Source organism: Vulpes vulpes, chromosome 7 (assembly GCF_048418805.1).
Source record: "Vulpes vulpes isolate BD-2025 chromosome 7, VulVul3, whole genome shotgun sequence".
NCBI classification, from domain to species: Eukaryota; Metazoa; Chordata; class Mammalia; order Carnivora; family Canidae; genus Vulpes; species Vulpes vulpes.
Genome location: NC_132786.1, coordinates 30,812,980 through 30,836,697, shown reverse-complemented (window position 1 = coordinate 30,836,697; position 23,718 = coordinate 30,812,980). Strand labels below are relative to the sequence as shown.

At 37.3% G+C, this 23,718-nt stretch overlaps 1 protein-coding gene across 1 annotated transcript in view; it reads left to right on the top strand.

Annotated features, from left to right (window-relative positions):
• The window catches only part of ADAM9 (ADAM metallopeptidase domain 9), a 127,721-nt gene that overhangs the window by 91,630 nt on the left and 12,373 nt on the right, over positions 1-23,718 (top strand). The window contains exons 17-18 of the mRNA XM_025993635.2: positions 18,437-18,517; positions 18,767-18,872. Coding sequence (XP_025849420.2) covers positions 18,437-18,517; positions 18,767-18,872 — 187 coding nt within the window. The remainder of the gene's footprint in view (positions 1-18,436; positions 18,518-18,766; positions 18,873-23,718) is intronic.

Here is a 23,718-nt window from a genome sequence, read left to right as displayed (position 1 = left end):
TTCTTTAGAGACATCTATTGGTAGCCATATGGGGGTTCCTTTGTATATGATGAATCTTGCTACTTTCTTTTCCTTCTTTAGAAGTTTTCTCCTTATTTTTGTCTCTTAACATTTGGTTATAATGTATCTCAAGTAATTTTTGGGTTGTTCTTTAATGGAGTTCTTTGAGCTTCCTGTACCTGAATGCCATATTCTCCCAAGATTTGAGGAGATTTCAACTATTATTTCCTTAAATAAACTTTCTACCACTTTCTTCTGGGACTCCTATAATATAAATGTTTGTTCCCTTGATGGTGTCCTTTAATTCACATAGGCTTTCTTCACTCTTTTTCATCCTTTTTTCTTTTTAGTTTCTCTAACTGGCAAATTTCTTTTTCTTTTTAGGATTTTATATATTTATTTGAGAGAGAGGGAGAGACTGCATGAGTAAGGGGAGGTGCAGAGGGAGAGGGAGAAGCAGACTTCCTGCTGAGCAGGGAGTCCAATGTGGGGCTCAGTCCCAGGACCATGGATGGGATCATGATCTGAGCCAAAGGTAGATGCTTAACCGACTGTGCTACCCAGGTGCCCCATCTAACTGGCTAATTTCAAACAATCTGTCATTGAGTTTGCTGATTCTTTCTTCTGGATGAGTAAATCTGTTCTTAGAGCTCTCTGTTAAATTTTTCATTTCTGTCATTGTATTCTCCAGCTCCAGGATTTCTGTTGGGTTCATTGGTTTTCCTGATCTTGTTTAGTAGTCTGTGTTCTCTTTCATTTCATTCAGTTTCTTTATGATGATTATTTTGTATTCTTTGTCAAGTAATCTATGGATTTTCATTTCTTGGGGTCACTTATTAGTGCTATATTAGTTTTTTTTGGTGATTTCATATTTGCCTGATTCTTCCATTTAGTATTTGAAGGAACAAACGCCTCTCTCAGTCTTTACAGATTGGTTTCATGAGGTAAGACCTTCCTGTCTATTTCTGTACTGATGGGATTACCTTTGGAATCTTAGTCTGGCTGGGTTGACACTGGTTACAACGCCATAGTAGGGTTGTTGGTCTTGTTATCAAGGGCTTTGATGGGCATAGAGGCTGACTGGTCCCTGAGTGGACTGAACTGTCTCAGTATGTTGTTCAGTAAGTAGGGTGGTCCTGAGACAAGGGTCCACAGTTGGGTCTTTAGACACCAGGCCTATTACCAGGTGCATGGACTGGTATGGCTCCCATCAGGGAGGGACCTGAGAAGATTGCTGTCTGTTCCCTGGATGGGTCCCTGGGTGGCCAGGACTGCTCCCTGACTAGTGGGAGGGACTGGAGCAGAATATAGGGCCAGTTCAGGATCTCCTGATGAGCAGACACGGTATCTGCCTTTGGGTCCCTGTAGTGGCAGGACAGCTTGTGGAACAAGGCTTGGAGGTACTGAAACCGAGTATAGATTGCTTTCAGAATCTTTGGGGATGCAGGTGGGTCCCTTGGTTGGTGGATCTGGTGGTACACTGTGGCTGTGATGGGGCTGGAGCCAATTATAAGGCCCTCTGAGGTATTCTGGGAGGCTCATTTGGGAGTGTCTTATTTTGGGTCCCTGTGCCAGCAAATGTATTCACAGACTGTGGTTGTTAGGGATTATAGCCAAGTAAAGGGTTCTTTTAGAAATGGTGGGGTGGTAGACAAGAGTGTCTCCCACTGGGACCTGGACCCTTTGGACTACTGGTGGACTGTTAACTTGTGAAGAAGAAGCTAGAGCTGCTTATAGGGCTCTTTCAGGATCTCAGGGGGTATGGATGGGAGTTTCTCTTGCCTGGTTCCTGTGTCAGCAGGCCTGTTCAGGGAGTGTGGTTGGCAGGGGGTCCTAGAGTTGAGTATAGAGCCCTTTTAGACTCTATAATCCAAGTTTGGCAGGTTTACCTCCAGGGGCTCCCAGACTGTGGCCAGGAGGGGCTAAAGCAAGTTCATGGGCCACTTCACGGTCCTCAGCTGGGACAGGGTCTGTGTACCTACTACTTTATGCATATATGGGTGTGACTCCTCTTGGGTCCTTTGGTGTATGGTGCTGGTGAAAGACCTAAAGCCAGATGGGTCTGTAGCCAAGGCCTTGGACTGTGGAGCTCCTTCTGGGTTTATGGCCAGGTGCACAGTTGTTAAGTGAGCCTTCTGATACAAACCTAACTTTTCAAAATGGCTCTTCTCAGTCTTGGACTACACAGGAGTTTCATAGTCTCCTATCTGGTCCCAGATCTCCTGCAAAGGCACTTTGGTGCATGGATGGATTTCAGATTATTATGTGTGTGGTCGGGGATGTGGTTGAATGACCTTTTATGAGGTCATTTTGCTGATATCACTTCTCTCATTGGTTTTATTTCCTTCTCCTGCACACAGACATTTACAATGTAATAGGAAAAAACCCTCATCTTTCCCCAGTACCCTTGAGGTAGGTAGGATTGTTTTTACCTCCAGCTATAAATCAAGACATCTTGGGAAAGGAATATAAGAGACAACTTAAGAGGCCGGTTATAATGTCCAGAGGTATAATACAGTATGATTGGTAGGGTCTAGAATACAGGAATACAGGCTCTGCCACATGCTTAACCCTCCTTTTAACCCATGACTGTGAGGGGAAATGAAGAGTTAGGTAAGTTTACCAGAAGAAAGAGAGAGAGAGAGAGAGAGAGAGAGAGAGAGAGAGAGAGAGATGGGAAATCAGACTGAATAGAATGGGCGGAAAAAAAAAAATGGAGAGGGGCACTTGGGTGGCTCAGTGATTGAACATCTGTCTTTGGCTCAGGTCATGATCCCAGGATCCTGGGATCGAGAACCCTATCAGGCTCCCCAAAGGGAGCCTCCTCCCTCTGCTTATGTCTTAGCCTCGCTCTCTGTGTCTCTCATGAATAAATAAATAAAGTCTTTAAAAAAGGCAAAGAAAATAAGTCAACAAAATACAGAAAAAAAAAAGTTAGACATCACTACAGTCCAATCTTATTATATAGTCTCTGTTTTCTTCAGTTTCAATACCTAAGGCTAGTCATTAGTGGAGACGTTTCAGTGTGCTCAGGCTGCCACAAAAAATACTATTTCTCAGTTGGCTTAAACAACAGAAATTTATTTCCATTCTGGAGAGTGGGAAGTCCAAGATCAGGGTGCCAGCAAGGTAGATTTCCTTCTTAGGCCTCTTTTCTTGGCTCATAGATAGCTATCATCTTGCTATATGCTCATATGACCCCTTTTCTGTTTGCGTGTAGAGGAAGCAAAAGAAAGCACAAACTCTCTGGTGTCTCTTATAAAGACACTAATCCCATCAGACCAGGGTTCCATCCTCATGACATCTAACCTTAATTACCTCCCAAAATCTTCATCTCCAGACGAGATTGGGCACGTTCAGGGTAGTATGGCCTTAGACAAATCTTCATCTCCAAATACCATCATTCAACGTAGGAAGTTTGAGAGGATACAAGCATTGAGTTCACGAAGAGAGCCACTAGAATGGACTCAAATTAATAGAAGGAGGATATTACTCATTTCTTCCTCATGCCATGTATGCTTTTGCTGTTGCATTGTGTGCATCCTGCTCAGTGCAGTAAAGGTTTTAAAGCTTTTCCTAAACATTTGCACATTTCAATTAATTTAGGTATTTGTTTGATTTTGGTCTAGGCATAAGTGAGAAATACTCATCAATATATTAGTTAGGGTTCTCCTGAGAAGCAGAACAAATAGGGTGTGTGTGTGTGTGTGTAAGACTTCTTATGTAGAATTGGCCTACATGTTTGGAGGTTAGTAAGTCCTAAGGTACAATATCTTCAGTAGGCAAGCTGGACACTCAGAAGTGCTGATGGTGTAGTTCTAGTCCAATGACTGGGAGAGAGAGGGCAGTTAAGCAGGAATAGAGACCACGGGCATTTAGGCCATCTCTTCATGTGATGTACCTTTAGGACCTCCTCAGGCTGTATCATGTATCTGCCACTTTCATTTGATGATGGAAAGTTGCTGTGCCTGCTAGACTTTAAGGCTTGATGGGTCAGGTAACACCCAGTTCATGATGAACAGTTCAGGTCCCATGGTAACATGGCTTATGGTTAAATGATCAGTCTAGTAGCTGGCATGAGCCGTATCTAAAACAAGAGAGTAGTTATCTGCAGAGGATGGCAGGGTTTTGCTCCAAAATCCTTAGGAGTAGTGTAGTGCTGTTCACCTCTCAGGGAACTGCCAGAGAAACTCTATTTGCCACTGACATTTCAATCGTCACTGGATCTGCGGAGCAAGGGTGCAATTGGCAGAGCAGTTTGTGTGGCATCCTGGACCCTTTGCAGAGTCTTCTTTTGCTTTGGTCTACTTGGTAAATGGACTTGAGTAACATGCCCACCTGAGGAATATGTAGCTCCCAAAGTCAAAGGTGCACTAGTTGTCTTCTGTTTTGGTTGCCAGTGGGGCCTCATGTAACAACTTATCCATTACTTTTGAAGGGAAATCTAGATATGTCCCACTCCATGGGCCCCCTGAAAATTTGACTGAGGTAGAAGACTCCTGAATTTTTCTCAGCTTTCCTTTCCACCTCTGACATGCAGTTGTCTTACCAATTAGTCCCCAGTATGGCTATGTCTTGCACATTAGGTTCAATTAGAATAATGTCATCAATGTAATGGGCCAGAGTATATCTTGTGGAAGGAAAAGTTGACCAGCATCCCTGCAGACTAAATTTCGATGTAGGGCTGGAGGGTTGCTGTACCTCTGAGAGAGGACAGTGAAGGCATATTGCTGGTCTTGCCAGCTGATAGCAAACTGCTTCTGGTGGTCCTTATTGGCCAGGGTGGAAAAAACAGTATCTGCCAGTTCAGCGGCTGCATACCAGGTACCAGGAGGTACGGTGATTTGTTCAAGCAATAGAACCACAGTAGCTACAGCAGCAATTACACATCCCCTTAGGATAACCCACTGTTGTTGTCTAGGATCTGTCTGTCTTCTGCACAGGCCAATTAGCTTAGACAAACTGGACTATCAGTCGTTGAGGGTGATATTGATCTCTGCAGTGCTTCCTGGATTGTGGTATTTATTGCTTTTGGTTTACTATTTTCCTAGGTAGTGGCAGTTCTCATGGCTTCCACTTGGCCTTTCCTGCCATGGTAGCCCTGACTCCACAGGTCGGGGAGCCAGTGTGGGGATTCTGCTAGCAGCCAATTGTGTTTGTTCCAGTCACGCATTCTGGAACTGGGGAAGAAAGTAAGGGATGAGTTCGGGGTCCTACTGGGCCCTCTGTGAGTGAGGAGGACTTAGCTGAAGCTCCACTGATCACCTGACCTCTGTAGCTCCCTATTCTGACAGGTAGGCCACCGTGATGTTTTGGGTCTCCTGGATTCAGTGCCAGTTCAGAGCTGATGTTCAGTAGTTCCTGAAAGGTCTGATTTTTCTTTTCCACGGTGCCTAGTTATCATGGTAAAAGGCCATAGGTCCAGTTAGGGAAGGACGGGAGAATGAGAGTATAAATTTGTGGCAGTGTATCAGGGTTCTACCTGAAGGAGACCTGTCCTCTCCTTCATTTAAGAGTTTCTGGGTCTGTAATATGGCTCAAGTTTGGGAATTGATTGAGGGCCCATGCCACCCTTTTTTTCATTTGACCTAGAACTTTTCTGCTTATACAGATGTAGCAAGAATGTCCTGATAAGCTTCCTCTCTTTTTATTTCTAGGAGCACCATGATCAACTAACCAGTGCCGTTGGTCTGTACAAGTCAGATTTTCTTCTTTTTTAAAGATTTTATTTATTTATTTGAGAGAGAGAGAGAAAACACAAGCAGGGGCAGGGGCAATGGGAAAGGGAGGGACAGACTTCCCACTGATTAGAGAGCCTGATGTAGGACCCTGGGATTGACCTGAACCAAAGCCAGCTGCTTAACCACCTAGGCGCCCCTAAGTTAGACTTTCCCGATTGCTCCTTTGACTTTGCTGTTTATTATGGCAGCCATATCCAGTTTGCCTTTGCAATTGAGTGCCTTTGCACTTGGCCTCTGCCATTTGGAAATCAGTTACTCCCAAGGCATTTAGGTGTTCCAATTCAGTGGTTGTCATTCCTAATGTAAAGTGGCCTACAGAAAAGAGTGATAGTAGAGCAAGTTAGGCCTCCAGGGTCTCCCCTCACAAATTTATTTCTCATGGTTATGGTGAAAGGTATGTCTGGTGGACTCTTTGAGAATGAGTGAATGCGTGTGTGATAGCAAACCTGTCCTTAACACTCCAATCTTACTAAGCCTTTGAGTTGTTTCTTCTGTCTTTAACGAAGAGCAGTAGAGCATTTCTAACTTGTTCGGCACAGGCTAACTTTTGCTCCATGTTTCAGCTAATTAACGAACAAACTCTTAAAGCTCTTCCTGAACTCATAACCTGCAGTATTAAATGCAGAATCTCTACTTAGTAAGCACATATGGAAAATTTGGCCTGATCCAACTTTATTTTCCTTTATCCCACACCCTTAATATCAATTCTGACACATGTTCCCTGGATTTCTGTCATGATAAATTAGAAACTCAAGTAGTTCTTTTGGTATATAGTATACCTCCTCACAGGTCACACTTTTAGGGCTACGACATGAGTGATAGGTATAAAAGCAAAGAAGGGTGGTAGGGATGAGTCCTGAGAGAATCAGCATTCTCTTGTATGACAGCCTCCTCTAGAAGGCCATGATAGTTTTCTCAGGCAATGCATTGCTAATACCTTTTCTTGAGAGTAGAAAGGCCTTTTCTGTTGATGATAAAGAAGCTGCTTCTACTGGCAAGGAAGACTCATCAGTATTTATGGACTCAGTGATTCAGGTTAGACTTTTGTTCTTTTGACCTAGAACTTTTCTGCTTATACAGATATCAGGGTCTTCCCACACATCCCCATTCCAACTTTCAGGATCACATTCTTTCCCCCTAATACCCTCACTTTAATGGTAGATAAACTGCAAAGCTGGGAGGTCCTACTTGTATTGTAATCTCACCAATTGAAGGATGAAATTCTGGGTTTGATATTCAGAGGTCTCAGCCTTGTGACTACAAAAGATTAGGGTCTCCTTCAGGGCACACTTAGAAGCTTTCAGGTGATTTTTGTTGTATTTAAGCTGAGAGTTTAAGTTTCTGGGCTTATTCTTTTCATTTCTTACTTTGTTCATGACGTTAGAAGTAACCATAATCGCAGATTTGCTAGTTTGAGAGAAATGTTTGTATCATATATATCATATGCACAGTTAGCCAGACCTTTTATTCTTATAGGTTGATTTGGAATAACCAGTGGTGATATTTTGCATATCTTCCTGCAAGATCATACCATGGACTCTCAGTACTCTACTGTTGAAAATATAGTCATTAACATCTTCAAATGTAGTCCTGTAAGAGAGCCAATTCCAGACGCCCAGGGACCAATTCAGACAACTCATCCTTAAAAACTTGTAGAACGAGTCTAAGTATCATTATCTGCATTTGTCAAGGTTCTCCAGAGAAACATAACCAATAGGAAGTGTGTGTGTAGTCATTCATTCATTTACTGTAAGGAACTGACTCACACAATTTTGGGGGTTGATAAGGCCTAAGATTTGCAGTTTGCAAGCTGGAGCTCCAGAAGAGATGATGGTGCATTTCCAGCCTGAGTCGAAAGGCCTGAGAGCCAGGAGAGTTGATGGTAGTTCTAGTCTGGAAGCCAGCAGTCTCAATACCTTTGAAGGGTCAGTGTTTTAGTTCAAGTAACGAGGAAGATAAAACTAACCTTAGATTGAAGACAGGTAGGCAGGAGTAATTCTTACTCAGGACAAGTCAGGCTTTTTGTTCTATTCTGGCCATCAACTGATTGGACGAAGTCCATCCATGTCAATAAAGCAATCTACTTTACTCATTCTGTTAATTTAATTTAAACTAAGCAAAAACACCCTCACAAACATTCAGAATAATATATGACCAGAGATCTGACACTCTGTCCTGTACAAGTGATAACTATCACAGTTATTACAGAGTAATGGAGCTCAGAGTAAAAATATGTACTGGGGGAAAAAAAAATCTGTAAAACATGGTTGGTTTTAATATTCTCATTTATCTTCTTTTTCTGCCAAAACCTCTCAAAATAGAAAGGAAAAATAGAGAATAAATCCTAAAGTGTGAAATATATGATTTTTGAATAGCAGATAAAGATTTCAACAGTTTTTTTTTTTTTTAACTGAAAGAGGACAGAAGATAGTAGAAAGTACTGGAATCTACAACCTACAGTGCAAACTGATAGGATATGAATAAGAAGACTGTCTTATCCTGGCAGAACCCTAAACACATTGGTTCGCAGCTCAGATTTGGAAATACTGGTTATAGCTGAGAGTGGGGTGAAGCATGAAACTGAATATGGAATTACTTTTAGTCTAGTCATTGAGAGGCCAGCTTATTGTTCTGTTTCTTTGTTTCTCTTGTCTGGTCAGCAAAACATCAGCAAGCTGTTGCCTACTCCTCCAGGTTAGATGTGAGATGATAGGACTTCTGGCATATATTTGGCCATCTTCTGTGAGATGCCTGTCACCCTATCCTAACCCTGCTATCCTGTTCTCCTTCTTACACGTGTAACTGAACTATAGATGGATTATTACGTAAAATTGGACAATTCTTGGAGGAAGCTGAGTGAAAAAGACAGACAGAAAAATAAGATAATGGTAAAAGCCTGAGAGGATCAGTTAAAGATTTTTAAATCCAACTGATTGAAATCTTTAGAGAAAGAAAATAGAGAAAGTGGACAATTGTGAAATTACAGAGTACTTGGTGAGGAAAAATCCCAATAGCTTCCAGAGGTAAAAACAAAAGAAAAGCCCTATTACAAACAAAACAAAAAATAGGTTGTTTTTAAGGGAGTGAAATTGAAAACTGAATTTTGGAAGACAGGGGAGCAATGCTTTTATGTTTCTGACAGATTCTCAACCTAGAATTCTGGCAAAGTATCAGTCCAGTGGGATAAATAAATCTTTTATTTATCTTTTCTTAAGAAATTGTCTAATGTAATGTTCCAACAAATGAGGAAGTAACCAAAAAGAAAGAATTGTAATCTAGGACACAGAAGAATGTTAAAGAGAAATTCTAAGATAACAGCTGTGTACCAGGCCAGGATAATAATCGGTTCATTTGGAGCAAGGGGTCCCTAATGCAAAGTTTCAAGCGAAAGAGGGAACTTGAAAGAAGAAATGACATGATAGTCTTTTTTCTTTTTTTTCTTTTCTTTTCTTTTTTCTTTTCTTTTCTTTTTTTTTTTGATGAGGTTTGAGTATTGATATGACAGTGGCTGCTTATGTAAGAAGAAAGGAAGTGTTTGCTGTAGGGAAAAGAAAGCTATATAAGAAAGAAATTATACTTTTAGAAGTTAGCTTTGAAATCAATAGTGTTTTGTTTTAATTCTTAGCAAGAAATACTGAATCACCTACTTCATTGTTTCCTTGTAGAGGAATGTCAACCCTTTGAGGTTTTGAATGACTTCAGCAAAATGGCTGAATAAGAAGTTCCTCATTTGTGCCTCCCCCCTCCCTTACCTCAACAATATGAGTTTGGCATCCATTTGTAGACAAAAGTGCCTCTGAGGGAGCTGTGGGATCTAATATCTTACGTCATGGGGCCAGGGAGGAGCTTTGCCCTCTCTGGCCCTAGATAATAGGCATAAAGACCTTGGTGCTGGCTGAGAACCCTGTAGTGGCCTGTTTCTGGCTCTAGGCTTTCTGGGCTGTGGTCTGTAAGTCCCTGGAAAAGAGTCATAGACAATTACCTACAGATGATAGAACTTTTGTGGAAGTCTAGGTTTCTAATGGAGAAATTTGAGAACAGTGTTAGAGGAAAAATTTTTGAGTTTGGACACGTTGGAGAGGGTAAGAGGAACAGTTTGCCTTTACCTGGATCACTCCTCACCCAAGGTGGCAAAGCTTAGGGACAGATAAATCTTTTCAGCCCATGGTTTCTCCCATGAGGGGAAATGAGAGTGGTGAGTGAACATCCAGCTTTCCCAGCCCTGTATGACCCATTCACTCTCACCTCACCCAGAAAACTGACTTGTGAGCTGCATGACTGAAAGGGGGGCATGAGAGGCTGGGTGAATGGCACATTTCTCTTGGAGGATATTAAAGGGATGTGATCTATGAGTCCTATGTACCATTGAGAAAGATTGAGATCATACCAGGTATCTTCTCTGACCATACTGGTGTGAAACTAGGAATCATCAACAAGAGAAAAGCTCAAAAATTCACAAATATATAGAAATTAAACAACACATTCCTTTTTTAAATTTTTTTATTGGAGTTCGATTTGCCAACATATAGTATAACATCCAGCGCTCATCCCATCAAGTGTCCCCCAGTCACCCCATCCCCCCACCCACCTCCCCTTCTACTACCCCTTGTTCGTTTCCCAGAGTTAGGAGTCTCTCATGTGCTGTCACCCTCTCTGATGTTTCCCACTCACTTTCTCTTTCCCCTATAATCCCTTTCACTATTTTTTATATTTCCTGTATGAATAAAACCATATAATTAACACATTCCTGAACAACCAGTGTAGATATCAAAAAATATCTTGAAACAAACAAAATAGAAAGACAACAACCTAAAACGTATGGGATGCAGCAAAAGCAGTTCTAAGATGGAAGCTTATAGCAATAAACACCTACATTAAGAGAAATGAAAGATCTCAAGCAACATAACTTGACACCTCAAGGAAATAGAAAATGAGTAAGCTAAGCCCAGAGTTAGTAGAAGGAAGGAAATAACAAAGATCAGGGCAGAAAAATGAAATAGAGGCCAGAAAAACAATAGAAGAGATAAAAGAAATAAGAGCTGGTTTCTTGAAAATAAAAACAAAATTGACAAATCTTTAGTCGGGCTAAGAAAAAAGAAGCCTCAAATAAATAAAATAAAAAATGAGAGAAGAGACATTACAATTGATACCACAGTAGTACAGAGGTTCATAAGAGACTATGTGGACAGTTATATACAAATTGGGTAACCTAGAGAAAACAGATAAATTTCTAAAAACATACAACCTACTGGGAGTAAATCATGATGTAATAGAAAATCTGAATAGGCCAGTAACAAGAAAGGAGATTGAATAGCAGTTAACAGTTTCCCAACATAGAAATACCCAGGACTAGATGGTTTAACTAGTAAGTTCCACCAAACATTTAAAGAAGAATTAATGCCAGTTCTTCTTAAACTGTTCAAAAGATTGAAGAGAACACTCTTGAACTCATTTTATAAGGTCAGCATTACCCTGACACCAGATAAAGACATTACAAAAAAAGGAAAATTACAGTCCAGTATCTTGGATGAATATAGATGCATAAATTGTCAACAAAATACTAGCTAAGTGAATTCAACAACACATTAAAAAGATCATACACTTGATCGAGTGGTATTTATCCCTGGAATGCAAGGATGGTTCAATGTAAGCAAATACATAAATGCAGTACACTGTATTAATGAAATGAAAGATAAAGTCATGATCCTCTCATATGCAGAAAAGGCATTTGACAAAATACAACATACTTTCTTGATAAGAACCTTTCAATAAATTGAGTATAGAAAGAATATACCTCTATATAAAAAAGGCCATGTAAGATAAATCCATAGCTTACATTGTACTCATTGGTAAAAGATTGACCGTTTTTCACCTAGGATCAGAAATAAGACAAAGATGTTCACTCTTACTACCTTTTTTTTTTTTTTTTAAGATTTTTATTTATTTATTCATGAGAGACATGGAGAGAAGGCAGAGACATAGGCAGAGGGAGAAGCAGGCTCCTTGCAGGGAGCCCAATGTGGAACTCGATCCCAGAACTCTGGGATCACGCCCTGGCTGAAGGCAGACGCTCAACCACTGAGCCACCCAGGCATTCCAACTCTTACTACTCTTATTCAACATAGTACTGGAAGTCCTAGCCAGACATCGGAGCAAGAAAAAGAAATAAAATATATTTGATAAGGAGTTAATATCCAAAATATGTAAGGAATTTATATAAGTCAATTGCAAAAAAGCAATCCAATTTAAAAAAAATGTGCAAAGGCTGTTGGTGGGAATGTAGAGCCACTCTGGAAAACTGTGTGGAGGTTCCTTAAAGAGTTAAAAATAGGGCAGCCTGGGTGGCTCAGCGGTTTAGTGCTGCCTTCAGCCCAGGGCCTGATCCTGGAGACCCGGGATCGAGTCCCACATCGGGCTCCCTGCATTGACCTGCTTCTTCCTCTGCTTGAGTCTCTGCCTCTCTCTCTCTCTGTCTCTCATGAATAAATAAATAAAATCTTAAAAAAAAAAAGTTAAAAATAGAGCTATCCTATGACCCAGCAAATTGCACTACTGGGGATTTACCCCAAAGATACAGATGCAGTGAAAGACCTAGACCCCTGCACCCTAATGTTTATAGCAGCAATATCCACAATAGCCAAACTGTGGAAGGAGCCTCGGTTTCCATCAAAAGATGAATGGATAAAGAAGATGTGGTCTATATATACAATGGAATATTACTAAGCCCTTGGAAACATCGAATACCCACCATTTGCTTCGATGTGGATAGAACTGGAGGGTATTATGTTGAGTAAAGTAAGTCAATCTGAGAAAGACAAACATATGGTTTAATTCGGGGAATATAAGAAATAGTGAAAAGGATTAAAGAGGAAAGGAGAGAAAATGAGTGGGAAATATCAGAGACGGTGACGGAACATGAGAGACTCCTAACTCTGGGAAATGAACAAGGGGTAGTGGAAAGGGAGGTGGGTGGGGGAACGGGGTGACTCGGTGATGGGCACTGAGGGAGGCACTTGATAGGATTAGCACTGGGTGTTATACTATATGTTGGCAAATTGAACTCCAATAAAAAATATACAAAAAATAAATAAAAATATGCAAAGTATCTGAATAGACATTTTTATAAAGACAACAAATGGCAAACAGTTACATGAAGAAGTGTTTAACATCACTAATCCTTAGGAAGATTCAAGTCAAAACCACAATGAGTTATCACCTCATCCCTGTTATATAGCTCTCATCAAATGTCAGGAGATTAAGTGTTCATGAGCATATGGAGAAAATGGAACTCTTGTGCATCATTGCTGGTATATTTATACCAATATAAATTGATATAGCCACTGTCGAAAATAGTATAGAATTTTTTCAAAAAATTAGATCTACCGTATGATCCAGCAATCTCTTGTGGGTGTAGATCCAGGGGAAATGAAAACAGGAGCTTGTACTCCTATGTTTATTGTAGCATTATTTACAATAGCCAGGATAACCTAAAGGGCTATCAGCTAAGGAATGGGTGTTGAAGATGTGGTATATAAATATAATGAAATATTATTCAGCCATGAAAAAGAAGGAAATCCTGCCACTTGTGACAGCATGGATGTATTTTGAGGGTGTTATGCTAAGTGATAAAAGTAGGTTGGAGAAAGACAAATACTGTGTGAACTTACTTATGTGGAATCTAAAAAGATGAACCAACAGAAACAGAATGTTGATTGCCTAGGCCTTGAGGTGGGGAGTTGGTGGAAATGGGGAGATGTTAGTCAAAGGGTATAAATTTCCAGTTAAAAGATGAATAGATTCTGGGAATCTAATATTCAGCATTTTGACCATAGTTAACAACAGTGTATTATAAACTTGAAAATACTAAGAGTGTATCTTAAATGTTCTCACTACAAAAAAGATACGATAATCATGTGGAGTGATTAACCAACTCTACTGTAGTAATCATTTCTCAGGATACAAGTTTATTTAATCACTATGTTGTATACCTTAAAGTCACACAATATTATGCATCAATTTTATCAGTAAAGCCAGAAAAAAAAATGCTCTCAGCCTCAATGTGTTCCTTTTTCACATCCTCTTTCACTCATTGATGTAATTAATGAGTTTGGGAGAAGGCACTGGGCATAGATGCCTCAGCCCCTTCTGTCTTCTCTTTTCAGATCTACCTGCCTGCAGGTACAATCTGGTCTGCTCTCTCAGCCATGCAGTAAAATTAGCAGGGCAGGCTCTGCTTTTTGGGGGGAGGCAACCTGTGATTAGGCAGGTAAGTTTAATTTTGGAGATGCAGTATTAGGAAGCCCATTTTGCTGTTTGCTTTAGTCATGTTAAATGCCTTATTGAGAATAAAGATGATATTTTAATTTGTAGTTGTCAGCCTCCCCTGTTTTTTTTTTTTTTTTTTTTTTCCCACCTTGTTCCGAACTTGCTCAGGGAATAATGATGTGTAATGTACTGATAGGGATAATATCCCAGTATTAGTGGTATAATTATGAAGCAATATATAGTTTGAGAAGACAAATGAGGGGCACTTGGATTCGTGTTAGAAAGCTGAATTCTTACGTATCATAAAGGGCATTAGTTGTTGATATCTGGAATAGGTAAGTCAAGAAATAGTGTAAAGTAAGTCATGGAGATGGAAAGTACAGTATAGGGAATATAATCAACGTTGTAATAACTTTGCATGATGACATGGTAACTACACTTATTTTGGTGATTTTTAATATATAAAATTGTTGAATCACTACTTTGTACACCTGAAACTAATATTTTAGACTAATATTTTATAATTAAAGAAAAAAGACTAGTAACTACCTGGTGAAAGAAAGAAGGAAAAAGAAAAGAAAGAAAAGAGAAAGAAAAGGAAGGAAGGAAGAAAAAAGAAAAAAAAAACCAGTATGCTAGTTTAAAACAGGGAGGGAATTATCAGGAAAAAATGGTAGTTGCTTCTGGACTGCTAGACTGGCAGAGTAGCTAGAAATGGGTCATGGAATTGTTTTGTCATAAATACTTTTAGCACTATTTAATTTTTAGCCATGGGCATGTATTTTGTTTAAAAAAATTAAACAAAAAAAATGAAGGTAAACTGGTACTCTGTTCTTCAGAAGTCAGTTTAGAAGTGTCTGTCAGCTCGATTAATAGTACAGCATTGACATTCAGAGACTTTTATGGTCTTTCGTAGGTTGAGCGATTCTCTGGTGGGAAGAATTTATGACAGTGGTGATACAGTTTACTGGAATGCTTGATTACTTAAAAATGTGTTACCAAAGTTAGATTTTTTTCTCTGAACCAATTGCTATACCAGAAAGTGTTTGATTGCCTGGTTTGAAAATCATAACCAACAAAATATGCTTTTCCTAAAATGTAAGAAAGAAATGGCTAAAGGATTTCCTGACTTTGAAAATAACTCTGCTTTGGAAATTGGGCATGCTTTGACATCAGGTGTTCACTTCAGATTTGGTGCTTGGTTTAATATCTTCAGTCATTTCTAGGAATGAAATACCCATATTTAATGAGTTAATGTTTACTCTTGGATAAATATTCCAACTGCATTTGAAGATTGTATTTTCACTTACAACATACATTGTTTGATAATTATTTATTCAGATCTTTCACATTCTTATTTGTTGTTCTTAATGTGTTCAAAATTTAGAGGAATTTAAGTCTTCTAGTAGCTTTCTGTTTTCATTTCCCCTTGTATAACATTTTTTGCACTAAGAATGCTAAGTCTATGTTTGTTGCAGAGTTTGTTGACTAATACATTTTAGTTGTGAGTTATATCTTTTATTAGTTCAAAATGTCCTTTGCTATAGCTTCATAGTTTTGTCTTAAATTTTCTCGTAATTGATATTATTACCATACTTTCTTTAAATTTGCCTAATAGAAGTTTTGTCCAACTCTTTACAGATTCATTTTGTTTTAAGCGTGTGCCTTCTGAATAACATTATTTTATGGCTCAATCTAAGTTTTTTCTTCTTTTGGAAAAATGTATTTTAAAAAGATTATGGGAAGATCACATTTTAATTGTTAAAAAATTCAAAAATGCTGTGGGAAACAAAAAATACAGGTCCCCTGCTGATACCCTGCTACTGATTTCCCCTCTTTTGAAACTCATTTCCTAGGGGTAACTCTGATAACACTGTTTTATGTCTGTCCCATTATATTTCTGGGCCTTTACAAGTGGATATGCTTCCCACCATCCCCATTAGACTTTAGGATGAAACTTTAAATAATGTTCTGAAATGTTTTTACTCAATAGCAGAGTGCAGAGATCTTCCATGTCATTATATGGAAATCCAGTTAATCCCATTATAGATATTCTCCTGACTTAACCACATTGCAGTTTATATTGTCTGTAGTTAGTTGGTTGACTGGTTGACTTTATCAGCACTGAATACTCTTTTACATTTAATCTCATCTACTTTTGCAAGTACTCCTGTAGGACAGATTTCCTAGGATAGATTTTTAAGTTAAGAGATATATACATTTAAAATTTAATAAAAACTATCAATTTTACTTTTCAACAAGGTGGTAATAATTTATTTTCCACTATTTGTATATGAAGGTGTCTTATTTTGATAACATTGTATATTATCAATCTTTTTAATTTTTGGCATTCTGATTGACAAAAAGCCCATTATTATTTTAGTTTGCATTTCTCTTCTTGGGTATCTTTTCATATCTTTATTAGCCCTATATATCTTTTTCTGTTGTTAGTATTTATATGTTCCCATTTTTCTGTTGGCTTATTTCATTATCATTTATAAGGGCTCCTCATACATAGAGAATGTTAACAGTCAGTTATATCTTTTTATAATTCGTCCTTTGTCTTTGCTACAAAGAAATTTTAAAATATCATGAAGTCATTTCATGTTATGCTTAGAAAAGCTTTTGCATTCCAATAAAATATAAAAATTCTCCGATGTTTTCTTTTTGTATTTTTACAATTTTGTTGGGCTTTGACATTTATGGGCACAGTTTAATTTACTGACATTTCATTCTATTTCTATGATCTTACTTAATGCTATTTTAAAATGTTTTCTTAATGTTTCCTGCTTTATCTTCCTCTCGTTATATTGCACAAATTGTGTTTGAGTGTGTGTGTGTGTGTATGAGTCTAGTATGGAAGTTACGTATCTTTTTCTGTCTGTTATACTACTTTTTAAAAAGGTTTTATTTATTTATTTAACAGACAGAAGGAGCAGGAGTGGGGACAGAGAGAGAGGGAAAAGCAGACTCCCTGCTGAGCAGGGAGATCCCAGGTCCTTGGGATCATGACCTGAGCTGAAGGCAGACACTCAACCAACTGAGCCAACTAGGCATCCCACTACCTTTTTTTTTTAATAGCAGTAATACATTAATTTATTTTCCTTAGTGGTATCAAGAATAAAATAGTATCTGCTGATTTCTCCCATTATTACCACTATTATCACTATTACCTTTAACCACCCCCCACCCCCACTATTTTTTTTGTTGAAAAACTACTGGCTTTAAATTCTAGGTGATTACTAACATATACAGGTATATTTTAAGGGCTTTTATCTTTTTTGTGTTTAATTTAAAAATTTTGTCTTTTTTGTGTTGTATTACTATGTCAACAACATATATGTACAAGGATAGCAAATGCTTGGTATGTGTGCCTTTTACTTATATATTGATGGAATGAAACACCAAACATTTTCTATAAATGTAAAATAGAATAGGTTGGATCCTGTCCTTTCTGTTCTCTACCAAGGCTGGACTCTGGGGACTTTGAGCAAGCTGACAGTTTGGTACTAGCTCAGGTCTGTAATATATATATATATGTTATATAATATATATAAATATATTTATACATAATATATATATTTATAATTTAAATATAATTTACACATATAATTTATATATGTATATATAAATTTTTATTTAAATTCAATTTAGTTAACATGTATTAGTTTCAAGCTTTATATATTCAACATTTATTTAGAAGAGATGCTAAACATTAAGTGGGAAAAGAAGTGGAAAAAGAGAACTCTTAAACTCACTTTTTTATTATCCTAGGTAGTTCAGTTTTGGCTTCTAAGTCACATCCTGAAATCAGAAAGCAAGAGGTCCTATATTAACTTCAACCACCCTCCTTCACTTGTGGTTGTTGGTGGTGTAGGAACTGTGTAGTGTTGGAGAGGATGGTCTTACTTTACCTAGAAGATAGGTTTTATCTTATCAACAAAGTAAACTTTTATCTCATTTTGGAAGAATTTTAGAAATTAAATTGAGTTTTACATTTTATGGAATACTATTTTGGTTCTTATAATAATGACAGTTTATGTGAGGTATTATAGTAATAGATTTCCTATCATTGAGCCTTTTTTTTTTTATAATTTATCAACTCTCTGGTTGCTTTTGATTTGAAAAAGCCCATTTGTGAATATTTTACCTAGGGTTTCACATCTATATTTGTATGGAAGGATAGATTATAATTTTATCATTGTTTTTGGTATTTGTGTCATCTTTGTCTTTTTTGATTGTTAGTTCTATGTTAATTTCACTTATTTTCACGTTTTTTACATTCTCATATATATAATATGGAAGTTAGCGATTCCTTGAAAGTTTAAAAGAATTCAGCATGAAATCATCTGCGCCTCACTCTAATTTCTTCTGGCCAGTTGATTAGTCCGTTCAATATTTCCTTACTCATTACTCCATTTTTTTTCCAGATCTGTAGAAACTTCCAATGTGTAAATGCTTCTGTTCTGAATTATGACTGTGATATTCAGAAAAAGTGTCATGGACATGGGGTAGGTAATATTCTCTTTTGGTTTGTTCATGAAAGTAGTGTTGAATCATGAGAATTCCCAGTGAGGTAGGTGAGACTTTCCCAGATTTTTATATACTGGGGAATTTAGATATCTGACTAATTTTTCATTCTTAAAAATAGTGCCTGTGGACTTGTGTTATTTAGTACTTTTTCTTGGTTTCTGTTCTTGAGTTTATGATGCAGAACAGTATTTACAGTTAACCAAAGTGGTGTTTTGATTGTTTTGAAGGTATGTAATAGCAATAAGAATTGTCACTGTGAGAATGGCTGGGCTCCCCCAAACTGTGAGACTAAAGGATACGGAGGAAGTGTGGACAGTGGACCTACATACAATGGCAAGTAATATAGAAGAAATTTAGTGTAATTGCAAATGGCCCATGTCAGAAATTGGACATTCTTGTACCTCTCCCTCACTTCCCACATTGGTTATACACTAAATATGTTGATTCTGCTTCCTAATTTTCTCATTAATGTTTCCATTTTAAAATCCTTATTAATGACCTGTAATTTCTTGCCTGGATTTACATAATGGCCTCTTAACTAGCCTCCCTCTTTCTCATCTTGCTTCCTGTAATCCATGTTCCATACTGTAATACAGAATTTTAGTGTTTCCCTTCAGGAATTGTTTTGATTATGTCATTGCTGTAACTTCTTTTATTTCCTCTAATAGGTTACTCTCTTACCTCTGGTCTTTCTACAGTATTATATTCACATTATGGTAATTTGGCTAATGGCTACTCAGATTTCAATTTATACTGTATTTTCTCGAAAGTTTTTCCTGACTGCCTAAATCTGAATTAATATGCCCTTTCTATTTGTTCTCCTTTTATTGTAAGCACTATCACATACTATAGTAATTACTTATTTACTTGTTTTTTCCCCTAAAAGACTATGAATGAGCTCCTTGTTCACCAGTATCTTCCTAGTGAGAATATATGCTTTCTTTCTCTTGGGTAAATACTAAGAGTGGTTGGCTTATAGAGTACATTTACGTTTCACATTTTAAGAAACTGCCAAACTGTTTTCCAAAGTGGTTGTACCACGTTATATTTACTCCAGCTGTATATGAGGGTTCCAATTTTTCTACATCCTCCCCAACACTTGGTATGGTCAGTCTTTCTAATTTTAGCCATTCTAGCAAATGTGTAATGGTATTTCTCTAATTACTAATGATGTTGAGCCTTTTTGTGTGCTTATTTGCCATTCACATATCTTGGGTGATGTGTCTGTTCAAATCTTTTTGTCCAGTTTTTAGTTAGGGTGTTTTCATACAAGTCCTTTATGACATTTGTGCTTTGTAAATACTTTCTCCCAGTCAACAATACAGGTATTGTAGTGCTATCAGTTTTCCCCTAAGAACTGCTTTTTTTTTTTTTTTTGCATTACACCAATTTTGATATGTTGTGTTTTTGCTTTTTGTTTTGTTTGTTTTAATTCAGCTCAAAATAACTACTAATATATTTTTTTTCTTTGACTCATGAGTTATTTAAAAATGGTTTACTTTGTTTTGAAGTATCTGAGGAATTTTCCACATTTCTTAGTGTTACATACACTGTAGTCAGGGAACATACTTTATGTGACTTGAATACTTTTACATTTTCTGAAACTTGTATCATGGCCCAGATTATGGTTTATCTTAATAATAAGTTCTGTGTACACTTGAAAGAATATGTATTCTGCTATAATTGGTTAGAGTGTTTTATAGGTAATCACTTCATATTAGTTGACAGATGTTTAAGTTTTGTATCTCCCTACTGATTTCTGTCAGTTGCTGAGAGAGAAATATTCAAATCTCTGGTATTATAATTAACTGCTAATTTGCCTGTTTGTCCTTGCATTTCTGTCAGTTTTTGTTCTATGTATTGTAAAGCTTTGTTCTATTCTTGATAAATTGACTCCATCATTACAAAGTAACTCTCTTTATACCTGATAATATTTTGTGCTCTGTATTCAGAAATTAATATAGCTACTCCAGATTTCTTTTGATTAGTCAGCATGGAAATCTCTTCTTATTCTTCTACTTTTAATGTTTGTCTTTATATTTATTTATTTATATTTTTTATTTTATTGTTTTGAGAGAGAGCTAGAGTGTGTGTGTGAGCTGTGAGGTGGGGAGAGGGGGAGGGGCAGAGAGAGAGGGAGAGAGAGACTCCTGAGCAGGCTCCATGCTCAGCTTGGAGCCCGTGTGTCTTTATATTTCAAGTGGATTTCCGGTAGGCAGAATATAGTTTGGTCTTGCTTTTTTATTTTTTTATTTGTTTTGTTTTGAGTAGGCTCCATGCCCAGCATGGGGCTTGAACTCACAACCCTGAGATCAAGTTGTACACTCTATAGACTGAGCCAGCCAGGCGCCGCTTGGTTTGCTTTTTGAGTCAGTTTGCCAGTCTTTGCATTTTAATTGACTTGTTTTGATCACATACATTTAATTTGAGTATTGATGTTTGGATTTAAATCTGTCATATTGGTATTTTTTATCACAGTCTCTTCATATGGTATTTTATCATTTCACTCTGCTTCTTCCATTTCACTTAATTTTTACTCGAGTGACTTATTTTCATATCTCTTATAATGCAGGTCTGCCAGTGATAGATACTTTTAGTTTTTCTATATCTTTTGTAAAAAAAAAAAAAAAAAGATTTTATTCATTTATTTGAGAAGAGAGAGTAAGTGAGCAGGGGGAGGAGCAGAGGGAGAGAGACAAGCAGATTCCTTGCTGAGTGCAAAGCTTAACATGGGCTGAGATCATGACCTGAGCTGAAATCAAAAGTTGGATGCTCAACTGACTGAGCCACCCAGGTACCCCTAGTTTTGTGTATCTTAAGAAGTTTTTATTTTGCTTTCTTCATTGAATGATAACTGGGTAAAGAATGTAAGGATGACAGTCTGTGTTCTCCCCTCCCCCTCAGCATTTACTTCTTCAAAGATGTTTTCTCCATTGTCTTCTGGCTGGCATTACTTTTCCTGAAGAATGGGCCATCATCTTTTCTTTTTTGGTCTTTTGTTTTTTAGGCGTCTTTATATTCTGGTTGCTTGTAAGATTTTCTCTTTATCTCTGGAGTTATTAGTATTTGATTATAAATGTGCCTTGGTGTCCTTGGGATTTGGTGGACTTTTTGGACTTGTGCTTTTATAGTTTTCTTCAACTTTGGAAGACTGTGTTTGTTATTTCTTCAAATATTTTTTTCTTTTTTCTTCCTTTCCTTTAGGACTCCAATTGCATATTTGCTACTTGGAATTTTTTCACATCTCACTGATTTGCTTTGATTTTTAGAAATTCTTTATTCTCTATATTTAATTTTGAATAGTTTCTATTGTTATTCTTCAAGTTCACTCTTATTCTGTGATGTCTGATCTGCCATTAATCCCATCCAGTGTGTTTTTTATCATAGATATTATTTTTTTTATTTCTATAAGTTGTTTTTGTTTTTGTTTTTGTAACTTCCATGTCTTTACATAGCATGTTTGATCTTTACTTTAGCTTCTTGAAGATGCAGAATACAGTTAGAATAACTTCTAGTATCCTTGTCTACTAATTCTAACATCTTATATAATTTCTTAGTTTTGACTAATTGATTTTTCTCCTATTTTGGGTTATATGTTTCTTCTTTGCATGCCTGTAATTTTTTTTTTCAAGATGCCAGAAACTGTGAATTTTGCCTTGTTGTATATTAGATATTTTGGGATTCCTATTGATGAGTTTTGTTCTTTTGTGCTTATGTTACTTGGTCATAGTTTTGATCCTTTTGGGTCTTGCTTGAACATTTAGTCTAGGGCTGATTTTGCCCCATTACTGAAGCAAAAAGCCTTCTGTTTAATTCTACTCAGTGCCACTTTGATATGAAATTTCATTTCATATTAGGCAGGACTTGAACATTTAGTCTAGGGCTGATTTTGCCCCATTACTGAAGCAAAAAGCCTTCTGTTTAATTCTACTCAGTGCCACTTTGATATGAAATTTTTGCTGTGAATGGTAGGCATAGGCACTTTCCTTCATCTTGTTTGACCTATGAGGTTTATTCCTACTAATCCTTTCAGAGGGATCTTTCTCTGGTTTCAGGTGGTTTCTTTACAGCATATGTTGCTCAGTACCCAACTGAATATTTGAGAGGAGCCCTATGCACATCTTTTAAGTTACGTCTGTGTAGCTATCTCTTCCAGTCAGTACTTTGCTCAGTGAACTCTAGTTGCCTTGGTCTCCTCAGCCAACCAGCTCCATCTCCTCAATTCAAGGAGAGCACTGAGCTTTGCTTGGGTTCCCTCACCTCTCATTATGGACTGTTAGCTTTCTCTGGGCAGCAAACTGGGACAAGTGTAAAGCTCACCTTGTTTTCTGTCTCAGGGATCATTTTTCTTTATCGGATGCCCAATGTCTTGAACACTGTTGCTTAATGTATTTTGTCTGGTTTTCTGGTTATTATAGTTCCCAGGATAAATCTGGACACTGTTACTCCATCTTGGCTAGAAGTAGAAGTTGGAACTATGGATTTTAATGGCTACGTGTCATTCCATCAAGTGGATGTGCCTTAACTTGCCTTGGTGTTTTCTAATTATTTGACATTTAGGCTGTTTCTAAGTTTTTGATATGCATTGATAACATTGTAGTGTACATCTTAATACTTACACATTTTTTTTAGTTGAAGGGTAAGTTGCCAGAAATGAGATTATTAGGTCAAAGGTATAATCCTTTTTAGGGTTCTTGACTAAAATTCCAAAAGAATTTGTGTTAATGTCACTGACAGTATGAAGGTATCAGTTTCAACATAACCTTAACAGGGTTGGATGCTTTTATTTAGATTCTGCCTACACATTAGTAAGTATAAAATGGGAGATCAAGCCCATTTTAATACTTCCTTTTCTTATTTTTAATTGGGTTGAATGTTAATTCATGTCGTTTCATAACAAATTTTAACAGAAATTTCTGGTACTTTTACAAAGTTAAAATTATGTGAACAAATTTTCTACTTACCACTACTGTTTATATTTACTATATTCCTTCTTTTTCTAAAGAACATGGAATAGATCAAGTTAATGTGAATTAATGAATTTTTAAAATTTATAATAAGACTTAAAACCCAGAAGCCATAAAAAATAAGATTGATAAATTCAGCTACCTAAGAATAAACTTATGCATGCAGAAAAACATCGTACCCTAAGACAAATGACAGAATAGGAAAAATATTT